The following is a 24,666-nucleotide window of genomic DNA, read 5'->3' on the forward strand; positions in this document are numbered from 1 at the left end:
GCAAGTGGCCTCAGTCTGGCAGCGTCAGTCAGTGTGTGTTTACAATTGGTCGCGGCAGGATCGAGGCTGACCGTACACTAGCGTCTGTTGTGTCAGGTGAGAGTTGCTGTCACCATCACATACCTTAGTTAGGTGAATGTTAATACTTGTTATACATGTTATTAACGTATTTGATTGTCTGGTTAATGACGGATTTGTGAAGGGTGTACTGTGGGTATGTTTATCCACGGGTCAGTTAATTCACCTGTTCTTACGACTAAAGAGGCTGTTACGATGTATGTCAAGCTATTAAAGAAAGATACAGTGGTCAAAACTATATTAAAACACAACGTTCTTTAATAACAACTACATACACGTAAAACAAAAATCGATCGAATCTTTGATAACATTACCGAGGTCTACACACATCAGTAAATTCAATGTCATTCTTTAATTAGGGACAAGAAAACACGTCTTGTGAGTCTCGGTGCAATATATACGCCATTTTCGTTACCGGATTTGTATTGTAAATTGTAACTGAAGTGAGCCAAATAGATGCATTGTCAAGTCATTTCTCAAGAGCGAAAAAATGTCAACAAATTTAAGAGTTCAGCGCCTGAGTTCTCAATGTTTCGGGCGTTTCAAATTTTTCCCTGTAGCTGGAGATGTGACATACTTACACCACAACACAAAGAACAACTTCTAATATGGCATCGAAATTGCACTGAGACGCGACTGTAATTATCGTCTTTAATCTCCAGTTACGAGGAGGAAGAGAATATCTATATAGATGCTTAGTCTATCCTAACCCTGACCTTGGACGCTGGTCATGCATCTTGTAAACAGAGTTAGCGCCATGTCTTGAAGAAAACGACCAAAGGAAAAAAATCTCAGAGAATACGTCAATATTTTTTGCTAGAAGATAAAAGTCACAGGGAATAGTTTTTAAATGGAATAAAAAAATAGACTGGATGAATTTGATGCGTTCTGTTATTCTAAGTTTCGTAAATAAAATTAATGTATGAATTTTGAAAGACTCTGATTTATGGCTCGTAATCATATCAGTTTCATTTTGTCAGTGCTTCAATATATCACCGCTTCACAACATCAGTTTCACCGTCAGCTTCACTGCATCACCACTCATTTGCACCATTACTTCATACGGTGTTGAGACAATACTGAAAATACGTTACCGTTCCTAATATCCACCTACTGTGTGCTAATTTCTCCAGTTTACCCACGTATCAATGTACTCAATATCCCCTGACCCTAAATAAGCATCCAGGTGAACGAGGAGTGTTTATCATGACCAGTGAATGATAAGTTTTAATAGTTATCTCCGCGTTATCTCACAATGAAGGCGGCTGTACTCATCATCACGAGACTGAAGGAAGAGGTACCCCCCCCCTCCTCCCTGGTGCAAGTCTATGTACAATTAATTATTTACCTTTATATTTAATACTTGTCCCTAACCTTACATTACCAACTTCTAACATTATTAAGATGAATTAGTCGTTTGGGATCTAATTATGTGTACTCAAGCCGACTGGCTGTAAGTAACACGAAGCGGCCACCAACCACCACTAGCCAACAGTGCCTTAATAGAGAACAAACCAACGACCCGCATACTACTACTCCCCTATACGTAACTCACTCGCCGTACACGTCACGAGGGGGGAGTCAAATATCCACACTGACCCTCACTATCTGTTTCTGCCAATAGAAAAATATTACGTAGTCAAGAAACGACGAACTTTTGTGTTGTTCTCCTGTTACTTATTATAATGTTACCCTGACATAAACGTACCCAAAGACTCTTTCTTCCTTACATCACCATACCCCACAGCGATGGTCACAGTTTGCTGCCCAGCGCTATTGGGTTTACGGTCCTCAGGGTTGGGGGTGATGAGGGCAGATTATCTAACACTTGTTGTCGCCTCACTCAACTTTGGTGACTGGGGGGTGATAACACGTGGGGTTGCCTCGCCAAATAAGATTCTCGTGTGTGTGGGTTTTGTGGGGGGTGCTGGAGGTAGGTATTGTAGGGAGGTACCACGGTGAAGTACTACAAGTAGGTATTGTAGGGAGGTACCACGGTGAAGTACTACAGGTAGGTATTGTTGGGAGGTACCACGGTAAAGTACTACAGGTAGGTATTGTAGGGAGGTACCACGGTGAAGTACTACAGGTAGGTATTGTAGGGAGGTACCACGGTGAAGTACTACAGGTAGGTATTGTAGGGAGGTACCACGGTGAAGTACTACAGGTAGACGCTACGGGGAGGTACTACAGGTAAGAGGTCATAACAGTAGTAGGAGCGTTAGTAACCAAGGATCACTTCCCTATGCTCACCCCTGACACGTTTGTTAACAAGACAATAATAATATTTAAACAAGAACACAGACTGCACTTGTGTGTCGCTTACCCAACCTAACATAACATAAACTAATCTACTCTCTCTCTCTTCCAGGGTGTTAACACAGAGATGGTACAGTTTATCGGGACTTACAAGCACGAGAGTGATGAAAACTTGGAGGAGGTATTTATTAAGATGGGTGAGTTGAGGCGTCTTATGCTGTGTGTTGTACTTGGTGTGTGTTGGTGGTTGGCACACCCATAACTCACTACACCTCATAACTCTGTTGTTTATCTTCATAGTCACAGTAACCAGGGGAACTTAGTACCAAACTCACAATTTCAGAGACAGATCTGTAAACACAGAAGGTTTATCTTCACGGGGACAGGCGGGGGTATAAACTCCTTCCTTATTCTCTTCGCCGCTGATCGGCTGGCTAACTGCTTAGGCGATCAGTTATTTCTGTAATACGCATTGATGGCAAGTACTGTTCTGGGCATACATGGGTTCTAGAATATACCAGAACATGTGCCAGTGTTGGTCAAATCTGTCATTAAATGAGGTCACGCTCGTTGCCATCACAACATTCCATGACAGTTTATTCCGATAATTAATAACTCTTACTCCAAAGAAGTTGATTTTGACAATTTTCCCTTTCTTTAATTAGAGGCTGTGGCCTCAAGTGGGGCGGGCGTCCTGTAGCTACTGATATGAACACTCGACTGACTAAGGTCCTTTGAGGTACTTATAAACTTCTATTAAATCACCCCTTGTCCGCCCACAGTATAAACAAGGCTACTAAAGGCGTTCTAACCTCTCATATTACGTAAGGAGCTTAAGTGCAGGGACCAGTCTGGTGGCCCTCTTTTGGATGTTCTCAGTCAACTGGCAGTCTTCAGCACATCTCGGGCACCAACAGTATGACAATATTTTAAGTGGTGAAGCACCTCACTATTGAAGAGCCTTACGGGAGACGGACCATCTGGGCATGAGCCCCAATAGTATACATTTACAGGGACAAAAAATCTAAACTCACATGATGTAGTCTGACAGGGGCAGAGATGTAAAAGCTAAAGGTGTATCTTCACAGGAATGGGGTTCCTGATGCGGAAGCTTGCGTTGAGGAGTAAGCCGACGGTGGAGGTGGAGGTGGACGGGGACACGTGGACCATCACGACCAAGGTCACAGTCAGGACCATGATCTGGACCTTTAAGCTGGGAGAAGAGACCTTCGTCGACAGCACCGAGGGAACAGTCAAGGTACTGTACGATGATTGGCATTATACTGTATTACTGAGCTTTAACCACTAAGGTCTTTAAGCGTGATAAGTTTGTGAATTATCATGTTATATTGTATTACTTTTTAACAACTGAGGTCAATTAGCTCGTTTTATAGGTTAGTAAAGACTCTAATCACCAAATAATATAACATTAAAGAGTCACATTATTGGTTGTATGATTAGGAGATAATATTGAACGGTGAGAGTAAACTAAACTATGCCCCCACACACACACACACACAGCCTCTCGCCAAAACCCAATTAGTAACATAATTATGATATAGACCGTGTGGCTGTTTGGGTCTCAAGCAATCACTAGTGAGTTTTGACACTTAATATAACACGCTGAACTGCTCTAAATCTGGGACCCCTTAACGCCATCCATCCATCCATACATACATACATACATACATACATACATACATACATACAATCCACGACATTCGACCTAGTTTCTACCTTAACATTCAACGTATAATTTGTCAACACGTACACAAGACCACAACTCTATTGACTCCTGTGGGGGGATAACCCTTAACAATGTCTCATAAGCTTCTCCCTGGATGCGTTGCCAAGTATGTGTGTGTGTGTAGTTGTAAGTGTATGGCATAAGGGTATACAGTACACAGTTTACCACGACAATTAGATAGAATCTTGATACAAATCCCTGCCTCAAATTTAAGAAGCTACACTTTTAAAAATTTTCAGGTCAAGCTTTTTTTTGGGGTGGGGGTCTTGGAATAACTTGCTCGAGAGTGTTGGGGTCAGTACCGGGTGTGAGCTCATTCAAGAGCAGATCTGATCAACACTGGCACAGGTTTAGATACATTCTGCAGCCAGTGTATGACCAGTACTTGCCAAGAGGCTAACATACCGATCAGTGGCGAGGGGGATAAAGTAAAGTGAATTTCATTTTGATTCGGCGTGTATTTTGACGGTGCACTTATACAAAGAACTGTAAGATAGACAGTGCATGATTACATGTTTCGGACCACACGAAGATATTTGGGAAGGTAGCAAGTCAAGACTGTCGCAACAATGCAGAAAGACCTACTTGAGCTCTACAAATGGTCTCGAGACTGGCAAATGCTCTTTAACATTACGAAATGCAAGACCCTACACGGAGGATACAACAATCTTAATCACAACTTTTCTGTTAATAACACTTTCCTGGATACTGTCGATAAGGAGAAAGATCTTGGCGTTATTACAGATCTTTCATTGAAGGCGGCGCAACAAGTGAAGGCAGCACTGAGAAATGTAAATCGACATTTGAGAATTATAAAGCGCACCTTGGGATACAAAGACAGGTAAATGCTCTTTCACCTGTACATATCTCTAGCACGTCTTGGTCTGGGTTACTGTATAGAGGCATGGAAACCCTGTTACCCCCAGAAAGAAAAAGGTGCAACATAGAGCGACCAAGATGATTCCGGAGCTATGTCATCTCGATCATTCAAGATCATCTCACTGAAACATTAAAAATCCTGAAAGGAATAGAAAACGTGAACCAGGGACATTTCTTGGTGATGTCACGCACCACCAACACGGGGGACATAACTACAAGCTCGCCAAGATGCAGAAAGAATATAATGAAATAATTTTCACACAGAGGCTGGTAGACCTATGGAACGGTCTACCAGCCCAAGCTGTGGAATCAAGAACAATAATACTGGGCTTCAAAAATTGCCCTCGACAAAATTATCAAGACCAAAGGAGGGATCTTACACATACCACTGGTCTCCTCCCCTCGGCAGGGTCACCTGTAGTGAGTGGTCAGTAGGTAAATAAGGCAGGTAGAAACAATATACACAGATTACACAATGGTACACAGTAAGATAATTTAACCAATGATACCCCCCAACAATACCATCATAATCCTCCCCTCAACAGCTGTATTGTGATGGATAATTGTTCTCATGAGGATGTTTGTGGCCAGGTGGTGTTCTCGGTGGAGGATGACAAGCTGATACAGACGCCCGTGGAGAACCAGGGAGACCGAGTCATGACCTCCGTGCGGCATTTCACTTCTGACGGCCTTATTCAGGTCAGTGTTCTTTTTTATCAAGTTTCTGAAAGTCCCGTGTCTTAGACCTGTTCCTCGACTTGTTAACTTAAGCTAAAAAAACCATAAAATTATATTAAAAATGACATCAGAATTGCACTGTGACTGTACCATAGCAAGATACACCTGCTTGAATACCAGGTAAGGCATAAAATGAACCTGCAGAATCTATTTGAATCACCACTGATCCAAATTCTGAAATGATCACCACATTAAAGCTATCAGCGATCATAGAGAGGTGAGATACTAGACTGTGACTAGATCAAGTAACGGTGAAGTCTCCTTTAAGTTTTGACGCTATTTTGTTTTTTTCATCGTGGGTGGACGGACCAGCAGTGTCGTCTGCACATTCTCAGACTATAGGAGAATTGGTTACTTCTTTTTATTGGATGTGAGAATGTATCTAAGTGATTAATGTTAAATACAAAAAGAAAAGAACGTCCTAAAACAGCTAGATGAGTTCTTTTAACACCAGCTAGAAGACAAAATTAACGTAAATCACCACTGGATGTGATTCTGTACCGCAATAGTATCCTCTTATTGGTGCAAATACTTTAAGATAATGTCTGGGTATATTTTTGATGCTGTTTTTGTTGGATGTTATTTTTGTGTTTATTGTCGTAAGTCACACACGTCGGTACAGTTTTACATCTTCACTATAAGGGATGTTCATGGTGCAGTCATGTGAGAATATGTGATCGTTGCAGACACTGACCCACACGGCCTCAGGCACCGTCGCCACCAGACACTATAAGAGGGTCTGAGGCATCACTGCTGAGATTTAACATAATCCACACGTATGGGGGTATGGGGTGAGTTGATTGGTTCTTGTCCACTGTAACGTCTTCTAATGTTTCTTATACCAAGTTTAAATTTAATCTAATATACATTATCGAAAGTAATATTATTTACTCTCAACTTCACATGAATAGGAGAGGACTACCCCATGGTAATAGGGTGACTGACACATAAATTATGCATTTTAGGAGGTGATGGATGAGAGCTACAGCTACAGTATGTGCCACTGGCTGCCTCCATCTGTGCTGCTAACACAGGCCGGAATTGGTCTTCTGATACTTTTTCAACAGTTTTAAATAAATAAATTATTTTGTCAAAATATTCTTGTTTATTTTTACGTCCTATAAAATGTACTGAATACCAACTTAACTTGGAAATGTATATTTTTTAAAACCATTGGAAGCTCATTTTGTCACCCATTTTTAAATGCAGAACCTGAAAAGAAAGTAACTATTTTTTCCAATACTCTAATTAATTAGTTTGTCAGTAGTGTTCTACCCCCGGCCCTCCTACCCTACAGTGCCTACACCATGCAGAAGAAATAGCAAACTAAGCCTAGAAATGACAGGTGCCCATCACATCCAAGTTTAATAAGAACTTCTGTACATACTATTATTCCCATATATACATATAAACCCTATTGTCTTCCTTTCACACCTGTTGAGTTAGAACAACATTCATCAACATAAAAACTATAACATGGCAGGTCCAGCTTCACCCAGTAATCACTCCTGTCACAGTAAAACTTAAATATTAGAGACAGTAAAGGCCTTGGAAGGTTTAGGGCAGAAACAGGCATACGTGTACAATCGCCTGCACTTTATATATGGTGCAATGGCTGACATTCTGTGAGATGTGGCACCTCTGTGTTTACTTCACATCAAAACTTTCAGAATGGCCTTAAGAAACGTTGCTTCAGTAGCCAGACTATGGATGCTAGATATGCATTCCACAGAGTGCCAACATCTCTCAAAGCGTGCCAACAACTGTATCGGGTGTAAGTGCAGGCGACTGTACTGAAATATTAACTTTTGTTTAATGACATTTTAAGTATTGCTGATGTGAGAGATTTGATCCCCGAGGACACTTATCATTTCGCCACTTTATTGCCTAGTATTAGTACAGGAGGAACCGGAGTACCTGGATAAAACCTGTCTTGATTGGTTGGGTCGCACGGGATAACACCTATCTCACGTTTGTCAAGGGCCGGGGATTGAACCTTGAGAGATCTGTGGGTTTCCTCTGTACTACCAACACTCAAATAATGGATACTGTAGGCCTGTTTATTAAAAAAAATGCAATAAAAAAGTGTTGAGATTTTGTTTACATAACATATTAAATACTAACACAAAACTATTTTTATTATTTTTATTTCCCCACAGAAAACTTGGTGTCTGTATTTTATAACCCTACGTACGCCACACTTCACTTTTCAAGTGTATAGATAAATTAAGAGATGTTCATGCAAGGTGAAGTCTTTATAGCTTGGAGACAGACTTTAATTTAATTTTCGTCACTTCTAAATTAATAACAATAATTAGTTGATATGTGTGTAGTCGTTTCCTATTTAATGAGTTGTACTGTATATACTACCACTAGTACAATATTGGGACCATCGCGCGATATATTGTAGTGATAACTCAATTTGAAAAAAAAAAAAGCAAATTGTGAAACAATCAATATTTAGCCCATACTTAAATGTTTATGTACAGTACATTCACTGCTCACCATGTATCTATTCGTTAATTTACTTTCAAGCAGTCAGGTCAAATGGATAAACTATTAACAAATACATTACAATAAAAAGAAAAATTATATATATATATATTATATATACATAAATAAATAAATATATAAATATATATATATATATAATATATATATATATATATATATATATATATATATATATATATATATATATATATATATATATATATATATATATATATATATATATATATATATATATATATATATATATATATTATATTTATTATATATATATATATATATATATATATATATATATTATATTTATATATATATATATATATATATATATATATATATATATATATATATATATATATATATATATATATATATATATATATATATATATATATATATATATATATATATATATATATATATATATATATATATATATATATATATATATATAAACCGTTCCTTTAAAGCGGCATTGTAGTAACGTTATCAATATTCATCATACAGCATTCCCTGGAATTTAAAGTGTATACATTGAATTGAATTAGCGATAACTGAATATAGAAGTGTTTATAGTTAAGGTTATACGTTGTAAAATAAAGATAAAACGATAAAGAGAAGAGAGTAATAACGGTTGTGTTGGGCCGGGAGGTAGAGGGCAGCACCACCACAACACAGCTGACCGCCACTCTTCACCCCGGCTTTGAATATTTTGTTACGTATAATCTAACATTTGTGTACAGGTCAGTATATATTATTGTTCAATCACACCTGTGTGATATAATGTTTGAAGTAAGACGTGTTTGTGTGCTGGATGATGTTGTTTAGCTCTACAGTGGCAGGGGTTGTGTTATTGAGCTGTTTGGGCGCGTTGTTGGAGCCAATCCAGGAGTTGGTTTACAGTATACAACATTTTATAACATGGATAGTTCTGCTCTGTTTGGAGAAATTTTAATGATATGAAGTGCTGGATCCTTACAGTATATGAGTGTGTTGTATTTATGGGCGTTAGTGCACGTAGGAAACCTGCACGACTTCATGTTATTCAAAACTTTAATTAAAGAAAAATATTTGGTTAGGGAAGTAAGCTGGTGACTTATTTTATCTCCCCATTGTTCATGGTGAATTTACCCATCATGGGTCAATGTTAGTAAATACAGGAGGCAATTGGAGTGCTCTGAAAGATCCTGCAATATTCGGTAAGCCAAGACTAGACCAGCAGTCACACCATTTGAGTTTGTTTAGGCTATAGTGTAGTGATAGTCAGTAAAACATTGTAGTGGTGCAACATCAGGTAGTAGTGGAGGAGACGTTTAGTAGTAGTAATGGCAAAATTTTAGTTTCGTTCATCCCTGTATTTAGATATCCAAACTAACCTAACCTGACCTGACCTAACCTGACCTGACCTGACCTATATCTAACCTAACCGGGGATTTGCCCCCCCCCCCAGACAGGCGGTAGTAATTACTTATGGAATTGCACTAAAATTTCTTGAGATTCAATTTGCCTGAAACCAAACAAGAAAATGGAAACAATAATGCACATTACCTAACAGAATCTGACCTAACCCACCAAACTATCCTAACCTTACCTAACCTAACCTAACCTAACCTAACCCACCAAACTTTCCTAACCTTACCTAACTTCCTAACTGGGGTGCTCTGCCCCCTGGCATATTAAGCAGAATGAATTTACTTTGATATCAGGTATACCAATGAAAGCATTTTTATTGAAGTGGTATTATGTAATTTTAAATTTTTTTTTGGATGTAAGAGTGCGATCGGTTGTTGCACTGGACCACATATTTCTGGTTCACTGTCAGTACTGTGCCACATTTTGAACACTTACACGTCCTCCCAACTAGTCCGAACTTGGTTGGACGGTAAAATAGGTCAAGTGCTGTTAAGCTGGGTCACCTGGTAAAACAGTTTGTAGTTGTATACAACAGGGTTGTTTATTGTTTCATTGATGATATACCTGCCTCATGGGCAGGTAAGTGATTAAGGCACTATACATGTTATTGCACTGTACAGGCATCTGTATTTTCATTAGGGAAAATACACTATTGATACCAGCTATGAGTCTCTCTTAGAGCTTTTGTTTGTTTCTGATATTTGCAGTACAGTATTTGATTTAAGTAAATTTATAATACATATTTATTGTATAATATTGTATTATGGACACACTTTGTTACATTGCCTTGGAATGTAATGAATATCATCATTTATTGCCAGGGTTAAAAAAGTTACAGTACCTCTTTTGGTTATCTTTTTATCTTTAATTATCCTGATGAGAAAATTTATATTGCACCAGTACAGGTATATACAGGCAGTCCCCGGGTTCCGTACGAGTTACGTTCATATGGACGTTCTGAAGTCGAAAATGTACTTAAGTCAAACCACATATCCTATGTGCATACTGTACTTGCAGAACAATGTTTAAATCCCTTTATTATCATAGCCTAAGTTCTTATATACATCTAAATATCTTAATTAAAGAGAAAAGAAGAAATAGAATGACAAAATACAGTAAATGAAAGTTAAAAATAAGTCATCAGGTAAATAAAATACTGTAAATTTAAAATTTAACTTTATGGGACCTCGTTCATATCAGCGGAAGTTTGTAAATCGGATTGTACGTAACCCGGGGACCTCCTGCACACTGTACATTGTTAGGTATAAAAGGCTTACAGTTCTCCCACTCATTCTGTGGATTAACTTTACCTTGACTATTTTTCATCCATTTACCCTCCATCCGGTCTAGACCAGCACACATGTTCATCCTCCATACAGTATTTAGAAAGTCTCATTTCCATTGCTCACACACTCCTAATGATTTCAAAATTGTACGCATGCTTTTGTTCCATATATATGGCTAGGCTGAATTGTGTCCTCTCAGTAGTTTCCTTCACATCAGACTCCCCTCAGTGTCTTCTACTCACTGACTACCAACTGCTCACATCCCTGCATACATCCCTCCTCCTTCATCAATAATAAGAATTCAGCAGATGCCTCTAAACCATTATAATGAAATGTTAAGTCATATACTGTAACATCATTAATGTCAGTCACATTTGCAATAGCCAGGAACAACACTGAAAGCAGATGCTTAACTTAGTCTGGCATTACCGCTCTCTGAAGACTTGGTTTGGGAAGTACCTGGAGAATAGTGATTCGAGGATAGGTTTTATCAGTGTCCAGAACCACACTACTGTACTATATATTTTGAAACAAATTGTTTTGTGGGGAATTGCGCATCAAGAAATTACCATCGTAATTTTAGATCCTTCTTTTTAATTGGTACAGTATCCTTATATCTGTCTACCAACTTATGTATCTATCTGTCCAATCCTCACTGATTATGAAGATTCAGGTCCACCACTCCTCCCTGGAAAAAGTGTGTGGTACTGTTCAAAAATATTATTTAACTCAGTTGAGTAATTTGTGCTGTATCTTATTACAGTGTTTAAGTTAAAAATACAGTCCACTACTGTACTGTATTGCCACCAGCAGGAGCAGTTCTGTAAGTTATGAATACACTGAATATTAGTTTTACATTAGACCATAAATTTTACAATGAAGTTTGAATTGCCTTTGGGAGACATGATCACCAGATTGTTGTGTGTGGGAGGTACAGAACCAACAACATAACTGACACAGCCGTATACTGTAGATGTTTGCTCCCATGTTCCATTACCATATTTTTCAGGCCGTGGCCAGTTTGCCCTGACATACATCTGCCGATAAGTTATACAAACATGACGTAAGTACCTATGAAATCACACTAATATAATATAAATGGAAATTAGTGTTTAGTTAATATGAAAATGTTTCAAATGATGCACTTATACAGCATGCTTAAACACGGCTGGGATTTGTATGTACAGTACTGTACTTTACAGTGAGATTTTCAGGTGAATTTTGATACATTACAACCATTATTTCATCAGTGATTTAAGGAGTTTGAATGTGTAGAAAGTTGCAATGCTTTTTGGATTTGTCATTTAATAACTAATATGTATTGTTGTTTCTTCCATGGTTCTGTCGCATTTTTTCCTAGTATGTACTGTATTTTACTGTATATGTATATAATGTATTGGTTTTTATGTGTTGAGAATGTGTATGAGAAGACTTGTGTTTATGAAAGGGGTTGCATGGGTTCCAGTCATAATGATTACTGTACATTGATGAATTTCAGATTACAGTATTACCAAAAAAAGCTTTCCCAGTCTTTTATGTATTTAACAACAACAAAAAGCATGGACATCTGGAATTATTAGAATGTGTGTTTTATTACTGTACTTTTAAGGTGTGGGGAAGGAGGGTCAGGCCTTATGGAATGGAGCCTTTGTCGTCCTCTTTGTCTGAGGCGACTATAAAGATTTTTGTTAACCAAGAGCCTGCTGGCAGTGGCACTCCTCCAACTTTGTCATATTGATTATGTTTCTACAGGTACTGTATTTGGGAGGAATGTGGGATTCATTCTCAGACATACAATTTTTATTTTTTTTTGTCATTGTAAGAATTTTGAAAAACTCTGCTTAAGGTTTTTTCATATTGTTTACTGAATCGTTTACTGACCACAAAAAACAATGTCTTTTTTTTTACTGTTATATTTTATTTATAATAATGAACAGTAGTGTAGCATATTTTACGTAACTTAATTGTATTGTTTTGGAAATGTATAGCTACAGATATATTTTCAACATATCATACATCAGCCCACTGGTGCAAGTATTGTGTTGTTGTTCAGGTTAGGTTAGTGTAACACTGTAGTACAGGCTTGGGATGTTGAAGAGAACATTACGCAGGTCCAGTATGCGGAATGAAGAGCAAAGAGAGACCATACATCATTCCCCTTACCCTGGTACCTCTCTACTGATGCTCTGGTTTACCACTTTGATTCTCTCATTTGTCTAGTCAGTAAATAACAAAATCGTCCTTACTGAATGAGTCACCACTTCATGATTAATATAACAAGTCTGTAGAATGTGGGGCATTTCATATATACCAGGAATGGCAGAGAGGTATGTTTTAGAATATAACTCCCAAACAGATTTGATCACTGTGCCTTTTTATATGCTGTCCAAAACAAAGCTGTAGTGTTTGAATTTTTGTTACCTTACAGTGCATATTAGTACAGTGCAGTATGTTTTGTTGTAAAGTATTTGCTCTCTCTCTCCTCACCTTTTGATGCAGATAAATTTACTTTTAATATGGAAGGTATGAGGATAAAATAGTTTTCACCAGGGACACAGGATATTCAAGTGGAAAATGAAGAATAAAAGACCAAAGAAAATAATAATGGTGTACTTGTCCTTGGAAATTCATAGCAGAGCGCCAGCAGGTTTGCAAAATTATGCTTTTTTGTCAAGGTTTATCAATTCCTTATGATTTCAAGCTTAAAAACGAAAATGTAGAGAGTTACTTTGGAGATTTTCTTCACCGATGAAAAAAGAAAATGTGCAACTATACTGGGTATCATACACTTTTCTTGTTAACATGGTAATGAAATCAAAGCGTACGCTGATGGAAAGACAGCACAGTATTATGTACAGAAGTGTAAGCAGGGTTGTCATGATTTAAATCAAATGGTTTAAAACATTGATTTAAATCAGTAATTTTGGACACATTTAAGTGTCATAAAGGAATATTTTCATGTTGCAGTCCATACATTTTTATCTCCTCTTCAACCATTCTAAAAACAAATCAGTGGCTGAAATTAGCAGCTGTAACTCAAAAATAGAATAAGAAATTATTTTGTATGAAGACAAATTTAACAGTGAAGTGATTTGATTACGGTATTTCCTGTATTGGCTATTAATTTCATTATTCTCTGTAAGAGCATGCTTTAAAATGCAGTAATATCTCCGTTAGCCAGTATCCCTCTTAACAGGAACTCTCCGATAGTCGGAATTGAAATTTGCTTGGAATTTTCCGGAATATTCCGGGCTTGGGAAAGATTTTCCAAGGAGCGCATTTTTGGGGAAAATTCCAGGTTAGAGAGATGAAATAATGCGCCATTTTGGAAAATTCCGTGGGTAGGGAATTTTTTCCAGGTTTGAGAAAAGATGTAGTAATGCGCAATGTCCGGAAATTCTGAGAAAAATTTCCCGGCACGTACCTGGAAAATGTGGGGGATGTGGGAATTTTTTCTTGGGTTGAGAGAGTCGTCTTGTTACCCGGAAATCTCTCATTCCCTGAAATGCTTTGCATCAATTGTTCTGGCTAACGGAGATATCACTACTTTACATGAACAGAGGAATTCCTGCCACTTTGTAAATTTTACTCTTATTAAAGCTTTGTTCATTGTTACTGTATGTTTTATGGTTTTCACGTATATACAGTACTATACATGTAAGTAAATTTGGATTGAAATGAGCTTTAAAAGGTTATGGCATAATTGAGTCTCAGCTTGCAAATACAGTACTGTACAGATATAATATGTTTGGTGACAAACCTTGGCATTTTTGTGAGTGTGGCCAAAGGAGAGCACAGTCAGTGACAGAAATATGTCTATGATCAGGTACTTTGAAGTTTTTACAGTCCTACACATTGGTGGTTCCATGGGTCATCACGAGAAGATTATACATTACTTAAATGAGTATTGAAATTCTATTTCAGAAAGATGAGTGAGTCTCGCATGGAATTTCGTCTTAAGAACACGCCGGGTGACTGTATACAAAGTGTGAAATTTGGGCCTTCGTCGTCACAGTTTCTTCTAGTCGCATCATGGGATAAAAGTGTTCGCCTCTTTGATGTTGTCAATAACAACATGCGATTACAATACCAGCACTCGGGTCCAGTGCTTGACTGCTGTTTCCAGGCAAGTGGTTAATCACATAAGAAGAGAATTTTTGTCTACAATTCATGCTTATTTTGATTATAAAATTATAGATGATTTTGGCATTTTATATTAAAATACAGGTCAAACCCCTCCTACCTGGCACTCAGGTTTAACATGATTTGTGATGGGCTGCCTGAGTATTAGTTCCCTGCTCTCCTTCAAAGTTTGTTTACATCTATCAGTCTGAGTGTGTTCTACACCAGGGGATGAACACAAGTCTGGTGACCTGGTTTCTTTTAAGCATGTTGAAGCTGTCATATTGCATTTGACAACATATTATGATGTTGGATGGTGTTTGATTTACTTAGCATATGTGTGTGTGAAGTTGTGGGTATTGTTATGTGTGTGTAAATATTTCACTTTTTAATACTGTATATACAGTACAATATTTTGTATTGCTTTACTTTTCATATTGTAGTGCATTTTTGCCAGAAGTTGGTACTATTTGAATGTGTGCAGACTTCCCATATATACAGTAAAAGCAATATTCAACTTGAGCATTATGTTCTGCTGAGTTAACTGTAATTAATTTACAGGATGCAGTACATGCCTACAGCGGAGGCTTAGACGGCCACCTCAAAACATTTGATCTCAACACAAACACAGAATCAGTAGTTGGTACCCATGATGCCCCTATAAGGTAAGACCAGAATGTGTTTAAAAAGACCCAAAGCACACAGTATTGATATCTTCACATGCCTGAAAATTTTTTCATGGACATCTACAGAACCACAGATTCTTGAATGGTTTCTGAAGCTTTTTAACTGGTTACACTTTTATTGTTTACAACCAGATGTGTTGAGTTTTGTCCAGAAGTGAATGTGGTGATTACTGGATCGTGGGATTCCAATGTAAAACTTTGGGATCCACGTGGACCACGTGAGGCAGGCACCTTTCAACAACCCAACAAGGTTTGTACAATATTATGGTGTGGATGTAAATTACAGTAGTGTATAGTTGGTGGAATGTAGTGGACTGGCAGCCCCCATTGTGAAGGTTATATGTGATTCCTAACCAGTGTGGTAGTATGGCCTTAGTATAATATTTCCACTGGCTTGTTGCCCAAAACCTGACCTAAGCTAACCTAACTACGCATACAGGGAGGAGATGTACCTATTTTAACTTGTGCATATGTGACCCCAGGCCCATGTGGCTGATGCCCTGGATTGACCCATGAAAATCATGGTGTATAAGGAAAGTTATCTTCAATATAGATCACCTTGTGAGTGCATAACCTTGTATATATCTTGCCTAGGTAATAGCAAATTAAAGGCGAAGTTGTACTCTTTTTATTGAGCATGATTACTTGATTGAAATTTATGTTTCAGGTCTACACAATGGGTCTTAGTGGAGAGAAGCTTGTGGTGGGGACATCCAACAGAAAAGTGATGGTGTGGGATTTACGCAACATGGGCTTTGCTCAGCAACGCCGAGAGTCCTCACTTAAGTATCAGACCCGCTGTATTCAGTGCTTCCCAAATAAACAGGTATGTATGTTCAAGTTATTTAGTAGGCAGTTTATTGAACATATTTTTGTGAAGACAGTTGACTAGTTACTGTCAGACTGCCATGTAAACACTACCTTTAAAGGAGGAATGAAAAAGTTTCCCTTCTGCCACTGATGGCTCTACCCCTTTGGTATGTTCTCACTGCAGCACCATGTGGTAGTCTTCTACACATTCTCACACAATTTTGCCTTGCCTTAGTAGAAGGATATGCAGCCTTTAGGCCTTGTCAAAAAAATAATAATCAGTCGTAAGAAACTTTTTAATTATTTACAATATATTTCTAAAAAACTGAAGTTAGTGCTGTGGTCTGCTGTGTGTCTACACTTTAAATTTGACCCTGTATTAGTTGACCACCTCACCTTTTTTCATTATGATATTAATGAAGGACAGATGAGTGTTCTACTTTTACAGTTCTGAGTAAAAGTTCTCTCTCTCTTTTGTTAACCCTTCCCCCCTGGCTAGGGTGCCGCCGGCCGTACCTCCCACGAGAAAAATCAACTTTTCCAAAAATAATTTTAACCTTTATAAATGGTAAACCAATAAAAAAGACGCAAGAAAAACTATACATTGTCCCTCTTTATTCCTCCGTGGCTCCTCAGTGACGAGACATTAAGGGGAAAGTTTTTTTTTTTTACATCGAGCGCTAGCTGTCACTACGCACTTGGGGGTAATTTTCCGCTTGCCTTTGTGTCCGGGTTGGCTAGTAATGCATTTATTTACTGATCATAATATTATTTCCTATAAATAATTCATTTAGACTTTATTTTATTTGCATTACTCTTCATAAGAAGTTTTCAGTAACACACACACACAACTTTTAGTAATATTACTTTGATAGAACATGATAAAATAGACAAACAATAAAAAAATATAATATTTACCGAGAAGCTTCCCTCTGACCGGGCATAAGAGGGGGGGGGGAGATAAGAGGGCTATTTTTAGCCCGTCTTTTTGTCAGAAGTGGCCAATAATGCATATATTTACTGATCATAATACTTATCTCCTATAAATAATTCATATAGAATTTATATTTTTACATTATTTTTCATAAAAAGTGCTAGGCGACGTACAGCAGTCTGTCGCCAGCTCTCTGGCTGTCATTGTGTTTGGTGTAGCAAGTAATACATAAAATAATAATAATTCCACAAATAAATACATTTATAACATAATCATAGCATTATTATCCAGTAATACTACACTACTTTTAGCAATATTACTTTGATACAACATGATATAATGGACAAACAAATGAAAATGAAACAAACAAATGTAGGTAATTACGTTCAGGAAGCTTCCCTGTGGCCGAGGTGTGGCGTGACAGGCAAATAGTCACACGGGAACCTGATAACCTGCGCTGGGCATTTAAACAGTGGCGGGAAAAGGCGCGCGTTCTGGAACGTCACCCGGGGCCTGAAGGTTAATACAGTAAAATGTTTATGCTTTTGTATTGCTCTTTGTATAAACTATGAACTGCTTCATAGCTTATTACTGAATAGTAAATTATTGTTCGTACATAAGTCCAAAATTATTGCTATAAACAGTGTCCTTTTATTTTCAGGGGTATGTAGTGTCAAGTATTGAAGGTCGGGTTGCAGTAGAGTACCTTGACCCTAGCTCAGAGGTTCAGAAAAAGAAGTATGCTTTCAAGTGCCACAGACTCAAAGAAGATGGGATTGAGAAAATATTTCCAGTTAATGCTATCAGGTTAGTTAAAATGTACCTTAAATGCCCACCAGCATTTATCATTTTCAAACTGGAGCACTAGTGAATCGGAAACTCGTAGTTTTGGGGCTTAATAAATATAAATAACATAAAACTCCTGGGGATGGAACAACGATAATCTTGAAAGTCATAATATTATGTTAAGTTGTATCATATACAGTAGAATCTACAAAGAAGACAACTTGCCAAACTAGAGCATTAGTGAAATTGAGATTCTTGGTTTTAGGTCAAATGCACTAATTAAAATTGCAAGTAAAAAAGCTTTAGAGGAATTATTGAATATTGATAAATTTTTGCTCTTTTTTCAGTTTTCACAATGGATACAACACATTTGCTACCGGTGGTTCTGATGGATATGTTAATATCTGGGATGGGTTCAACAAGAAGAGGTTGTGTCAGTTTCACCGCTACCCAACCTCCATATCCTCTCTTTGCTTCAGTAATGATGGTAATGTATTCATTGAAATTTTGCCAGTATAAACTATATTTTGTGGGAGATATGGGTTAGATTTATTTGAGAAGCAGTTGAAATACATTATACAGTATATAATTATTTAGGAGATATAGAGTTTAGTGTTTATAGTTTGTGGAGACAAAATAACCAATTGAAACCGGTAAATATTTGAATAATAAGCAAGAATATACTATGTACAGTTCATATACTATACTGTACTGTATGTCACATTGACAGCAATTGTAGGATTTGCTGTTTTGGACAGTCACAGCATGTGTGAAACATGATTATTGTGTTTCCAATATTAATATGAGGGTTAATAAAGGAATACATTTAAAGGAACTGATCATTAGCTTTAAAGACCTGGAGAATTACCAGCAAAAGAGTACTGTATAAATACAAATGTTGATGTTTTCACAGTAATTTATGAGGTGAACTAATTTTCACCCAGAAAATTTAAAATGAGAAATTAGGTGTAAATTAGAAAGAAAAATTTGTACTGTATATACCTGTACAGTATTGTGATCTAGTATTTTTAATCCCGCACTCATACCATCTGTGGGTTTATGGTATTGACCTATTTTTGGAATGATCATTTAGAAACTTGTTAGGTACAGTATCATCATTACCAATCAGAAAGGTTTATGAACTTATTTGGCATGTTGTGGAGTCTGAGATTGGAATTAAAACTTTTGGACAAGGAGACTGAAGGATCTACTGTGAATTTTGGAAGTACAATATAAATTTTGACATACTACATTTTGAAAATTTTGTGTGTTGTACTTGCTAGAAACTTATAATGGAAATCAGGAGCTAGTTGTTGTTCTTATATATACTCCATTGTAACAAATGGTAAAATAATTATTCTTTAATGCAGGTCACCTGTCATGGACCTCTCTGGGTAGTTATGTCTTAAATCATTTGACATAAATGTTATTAAGATTAATTATATTTTTTCTCCTCAGGTAACACACTTGCTATTGCTTGTTCCTACATGTACGAGCAAGAGCAGATAGATCCTATGCCAGAAGATTGTATCTTCATCCGTCGTGTGACAGACCAGGAAACTAAACCCAAATAAGTAGATGTAGAGCAGCAGGAAGCCACAGTCGTCCACCCAATAATCATCCCTCTCGTATATTTTACCGCTGAGGGGCAGTCCATAACACGGGTCCAATGTGTGTTGGTGGGCTGGTGGGACATAGCACTCATAGTTCAGTACCTTTTTTTTCTAAAAGATGGTGCCAAAAAATGCCATTGTAAATATATGAAAATTTAACAACAAATTTCATTATGATTTGGCTGGAAATAGTTTGCTACATGTACTTTTTTAGAACTGTTTGATAACTTTCTTTTGTCATTAGAAAACTATTTCATAAATGTCGAGAAATTTTGCTAGAAATTGTTTAATAGGCATTTGTGATGTAAAGTTTTGTTATTGAACTAAAATGAAAATGTTAGCTGGATAATTTATTCAATGATTTGATAAACTTTAAAATAATGGGCCTATGGTTCTGGAGTATGGTTCAACTTTGAATAAGTGTCTGGAGTTGAAGTTTTATAAAAAAAAATGTTTTTTTTGAATGACAATTATGGAAATAAAAAGAAGTCGGCTGTATGAAATGGTCAGTTTTAATGTGAATTTTAATTTAACTTAAGAATCTCAGCTTTCTAGCTATTATCATTTGATCATAAATTTCATTCACAATCCATTGTGAATTGCTAAGTAAATACTGTATGAGGAAAAAATTCTGATTGATCAATCTTAAAATTGAGGGCTTTATATAGGGACATTCTTCTTGAGGTACAGTCTTGTAGCAGTTGAAGGTTAAGTTGAGTTACACCGAGGACTCTCTTTGGTGCTGGACCTACAGTTCAAGAAGCTTAGCTGATAAAGGGAAAATACTTTTGGAAGTTGACATGTATACAATGTTATGCTACCCGAGTTACATTAACAACAAAGTATTTGTTTTAGAATGAAAGCAATAATGAAGTAGAGCTTTGCTCCATTTTGTAACAAGTAGGCTATGTGCATGTTTGAAGTACATCCCACCATGCTTTACCTACACAGTCATGTTTGTAACTTAGTTTTCCATTTTTTGTGCAATGCTATCACGTGTCAATTATGGTTGCCAGCAAAATACTTTTGGCACCTGGCAACATCTGCATCTACCTGTGTGTCAAAATTTATGAATGGTTTATAACTTGTAAACACTGCTTTTCATTATAAATCATGTCAGGATTTATTGCCTGAATAGAATTATAATGCTGTACAAATAAGATATGGAAATGTTAAAATACCAATTTCCCTTTCTTGTATGACCCTAAAATAAATGACAGATTTTGTCAAATGTGTCAAGGAAAATTGTCTGCAACTGTACGTAATAGTAATTGCATGATCTGCCCAGTCACTATGGTAGCCATGACTCCAGACATCTCTGTAAGCTCAAATTCTTCTCACCACTGTGGTAATTTTGTCTTTTACTGTGACATTAGGGTTCTTCATCTTCTGTATTATACTGTACTAGTACATATTCTTTTAAGCTAATAATCTCCTTTTCTCAGCTTCCAAACGACTTGAGTGTTCCCACTTGTATGTATCCAGTCAACCTCAACTATTCAACTGGTTCTGTGTACAGAATCTGAGTTTTCCTAAGAAACTTCATAATTTCCATAATTCTCTTTAAAAAACAAAAACATTTTGGCTCTTGCCCCCAACAAATATCTAGTCCAATTTTTTACCGTTTTTGTCAATATAAACATGTGAATTAAGTATATAAAAGCAATGATGACATTACAGTACCTTAAGGGAATGTTCAGGTGCCTTTGGAGCACAGGACTCGTGTAGGAGTGGTGACTGTTGTATTTGAATATTTAGATACAGGTATGGAATCCCTTGTTTGGTGTCCTCTGTCTGGAAGTACAGGTACAGTACTCAAAAACCAGTTATCCTTGGGTAGGATATTGGTGGTAGCACTAATGCACACTTAAGGTTAAGTGAGCAGCTCGTGTAGACATGTATTTGATAGAACCACACTGGATAACACAAGTCTCGCGTTCGACCCAGGGATTTGAACCCAGGACATAGTAATGAGAGGCAGGTATACGACTGTACCAATGACAATATAACTCATTTCCTTTCATTATAATGTACATAGGGTATACAATATACTTGTTTATTATTCATGTTTTACTGAGATTAAATATTGAGCTTTTTGCAAAGTGATTAAGATTATAAAATGAAATTATCAAAATGCCAAGATATGGTATGAATCCTGGTAAGAAATCAGATAAATTTAATTTAGTTGTAGCTACCATGCAAGAATTGAGATAAAATGGTCTAGGTTGTGTTCCTAGAGGTTATTTTTAATGACATTTTTCTTGCATAAATGGTACGTTCTGTACTTCACTTCACACTTGTAAAACTTTCATTAATAATTTTAAAACAAATTGAGATTTACTTTGAACACACAAAAAATTTTCTTCAGAAATAATGTTAAATGACTTGTTCAAAATTAGAAAATGCCGGGATTTATTTTACTCATTACGATTTATGTAGAAGTAATTTTGAAGAAAAATAAATGTAAAAAATATAAAGACATCAGAAATGGTGTTAAGCCATGAAGCGTCCATCAGTTCTGGTAAAAGTCATCCTGTTATGTCCAGAAAAAGGATTTTTTTCTTAAGACAGAAAGCTTGCATAATTTTGTACTCGAGACATTTAAACCTCCCACTATACAGTACATCAGTATGTGTGCGTGTATTTTGGGGGAATTCCCCAGGGCCTCTCAGGCAAGCGAGCCAAATAGGAATGTAAAATCAATTTTCTCTTGCACTCATTAATATTTTATTTCTTTACTCTTATTACTCACATACATGCTCATGGAAAACTTTTTTTTTCTTTTTTTTTGGTTTAACTAATTTATTTTGCCATTACAAATGTTTTTACTGTATATAGAATAACAAGGACCACACGGCAGCAACACTGTCTGGCCTGCCTGACTGAACATAAACAATGCTTTATTTTAGTTTTCTTTCAAAAAATTGCATTTTATGTTGTTTTCTACCTACTTACAAAAATTATATTTATTTTTATTGATTTATATAATTTCTCAAGGAATAACATGATAAAGGCAACACCTCTAACCCCTACATCACCACACTCTACCTCACGTCACCAAAACAATACAGTTGTCTTAGTAAGTTTGATATGAAGAAAAAAAATATGTTGCAATATAAAGACACTTAAATAAAACTTGTGATGACACCTAAGCTATGTGGCATATTGGTGTTACGGAGACAGTGAACAAAGGAGGGAAGCCAGCTTGCCCCTCACACACACCCTCCCCATCCCACTCAGGCTACTGTGACAGTTGCCACAAGTCCCGTTTTCACTTTAGACTGTCACTAGTGAGCGCAGGATATTCGTAAATATATCAGAGTTTTAAAGGAGCAGTGACACCATATACTGTACAGTATATATAATTTTAATGAAAACACAAGACCTCAAATGTTTAACATCGATTAACATAACATAGTACACTGCCACTACTTTGCTGTCACTTGGAACTGAGTATGACGATCCTCCAGCTTTAATAAAATAATATGATTTATTAAGGATGTCACCTTTGTTGGTGAGTTCTGAGTTGATTAGAGAGGCTGATACTGGACCGGCAGGGTCGTCCACAGATGTTGCATGTGTGGAGGGTCACATCTAGTGCGGGAGGGGCGGCGGCGGCAGCGTCTTTCCGGCATTGGTGCTTTATTGCCTTGGCTTGCAGTCGAGCTAACTGGAAAGTATTGACACCTCATGCGGTACTCCTTCATGTGTTACAGTGTGCAGCAATCGTTTTCCAGGTGAGGGGGTCGATTTGGCACTTTTTCAGGTTTGTCTTGAGACTATCCTTATACCTTTTCAGTTGCCCGCCAGCGTTACATTTACTATACGTTTGGTGACTGTAAAGTAGTTGCTTTGGTAGTCTACTGTTGTCCATGTGGGTAACATGGCCAGTCCAACCTAGTTGTTCATGGTTAATGGTAGCCTCAATGCTCCTGTAGTTGGTGTCAGCAAGAATACTGGCATTTGTTTTCTTGTATTCCCAGCGAATTCAGAGGATGGAACGTAGACTATGTTGGTGAAAGTTTTCAAGTGCCTTGAGGTGCCTCCTGTATGTGATCCATATCTTGCTGCCATATAGCAGGGTGGGGAGGACCACTGCTCGATAAACGTGCAACATTGTGGATATTTTCAGCTCCCTACAGCTGATGACACGGGTACTGAGTCTGCCTAAGGCTTGAGATGCATATTTGATCTGATGTTGAATCTCTTCATTGATGTCCATGGTGGTGGATAGGTGGGAGCTGAGCTACTGAAAGTGGATAACATTAGAGAGGGTAGTACCGTTAAGCTGAATGGATGGTGGTGGTGTGACTGAACTAGGGGCAGACTGAAAGAGAATCCGAGTCTTACATACTTTCACCTCAAGACTGAAGTGTGCATACGCATCTGCGTAAGTGTTCAGGATTTCCTGTAGGTTGCATTCAGTGTGAGTGACAAGTGTAAGGTTGTCTGCATACTGAAGTTCAGTTATGGAAGCTGTCGACACCTTTGTTCTTGCCTGGAGTCATCTTCTGTTGAAAAGACCCTTCATCTGGTACTGGATGTCCACCCCCGCCGACTTAATTGGCACTGGCACGAGTAAGGAAGGCAGCCTATAAAATGGAAAAGAGAGTTGTTTTAACCCTGTTTGGATGGGGGAAGAACTCAGACTGTGTGCCATTGTGCAGGACACTGCCATTCATGCCATCATGGAGTTGCCTCACAATGGCGATGAAATTTGGGCTGAGAGTCCGCCAAAGGGCTTCCCTGTTGACTGAACCGAAGGCCTTGGTTAGGTTGATGAAGGCCATGTACAAGCATGACA

At 37.4% G+C, this 24,666-nt stretch overlaps 2 protein-coding genes across 4 annotated transcripts; both read left to right on the forward strand.

Moving 5' to 3' along the window:
• LOC121861793 (fatty acid-binding protein-like) lies at positions 1-6,799 on the forward strand. 2 transcript variants are annotated; one of them, XM_042359710.1, is made up of 6 exons: positions 1-96; positions 2,450-2,534; positions 3,426-3,595; positions 5,555-5,662; positions 6,388-6,492; positions 6,667-6,799. In XM_042359710.1, exons 2-5 carry the CDS (start codon positions 2,465-2,467, stop codon positions 6,442-6,444), a joined length of 405 nt encoding a protein of 134 aa, XP_042215644.1. In that variant the 5' UTR covers positions 1-96; positions 2,450-2,464; the 3' UTR covers positions 6,445-6,492; positions 6,667-6,799. The 2 variants fall into 2 exon arrangements, with proteins under 2 accessions (XP_042215644.1, XP_042215645.1); XM_042359711.1 differs by having other exon boundaries at positions 6,388-6,485; positions 6,668-6,799.
• Positions 6,800-8,832: 2,033 nt separating this feature from the next.
• Positions 8,833-20,378, forward strand: LOC121861794 (mitotic checkpoint protein BUB3-like). Of its 2 annotated transcripts, XM_042359713.1 has the most exons (9): positions 8,833-8,955; positions 11,921-11,974; positions 14,836-15,037; positions 15,595-15,698; positions 15,852-15,969; positions 16,387-16,545; positions 18,125-18,270; positions 18,597-18,736; positions 19,708-20,378. In XM_042359713.1, the coding sequence occupies exons 2-9, from the start codon at positions 11,970-11,972 to the stop codon at positions 19,821-19,823; spliced, it is 990 nt and encodes a 329-aa protein (XP_042215647.1). In that variant the 5' UTR covers positions 8,833-8,955; positions 11,921-11,969; the 3' UTR covers positions 19,824-20,378. The 2 variants fall into 2 exon arrangements, with proteins under 2 accessions (XP_042215647.1, XP_042215648.1); XM_042359714.1 differs by lacking the exon at positions 11,921-11,974 and having other exon boundaries at positions 8,850-8,955.
• The last annotated feature ends 4,288 nt before the right edge of the window (positions 20,379-24,666 follow it).

Source organism: Homarus americanus, unplaced genomic scaffold, assembly GCF_018991925.1.
Source record: "Homarus americanus isolate GMGI-L3 unplaced genomic scaffold, GMGI_Hamer_2.0 scaffold8148, whole genome shotgun sequence".
NCBI classification, from domain to species: Eukaryota; Metazoa; Arthropoda; class Malacostraca; order Decapoda; family Nephropidae; genus Homarus; species Homarus americanus.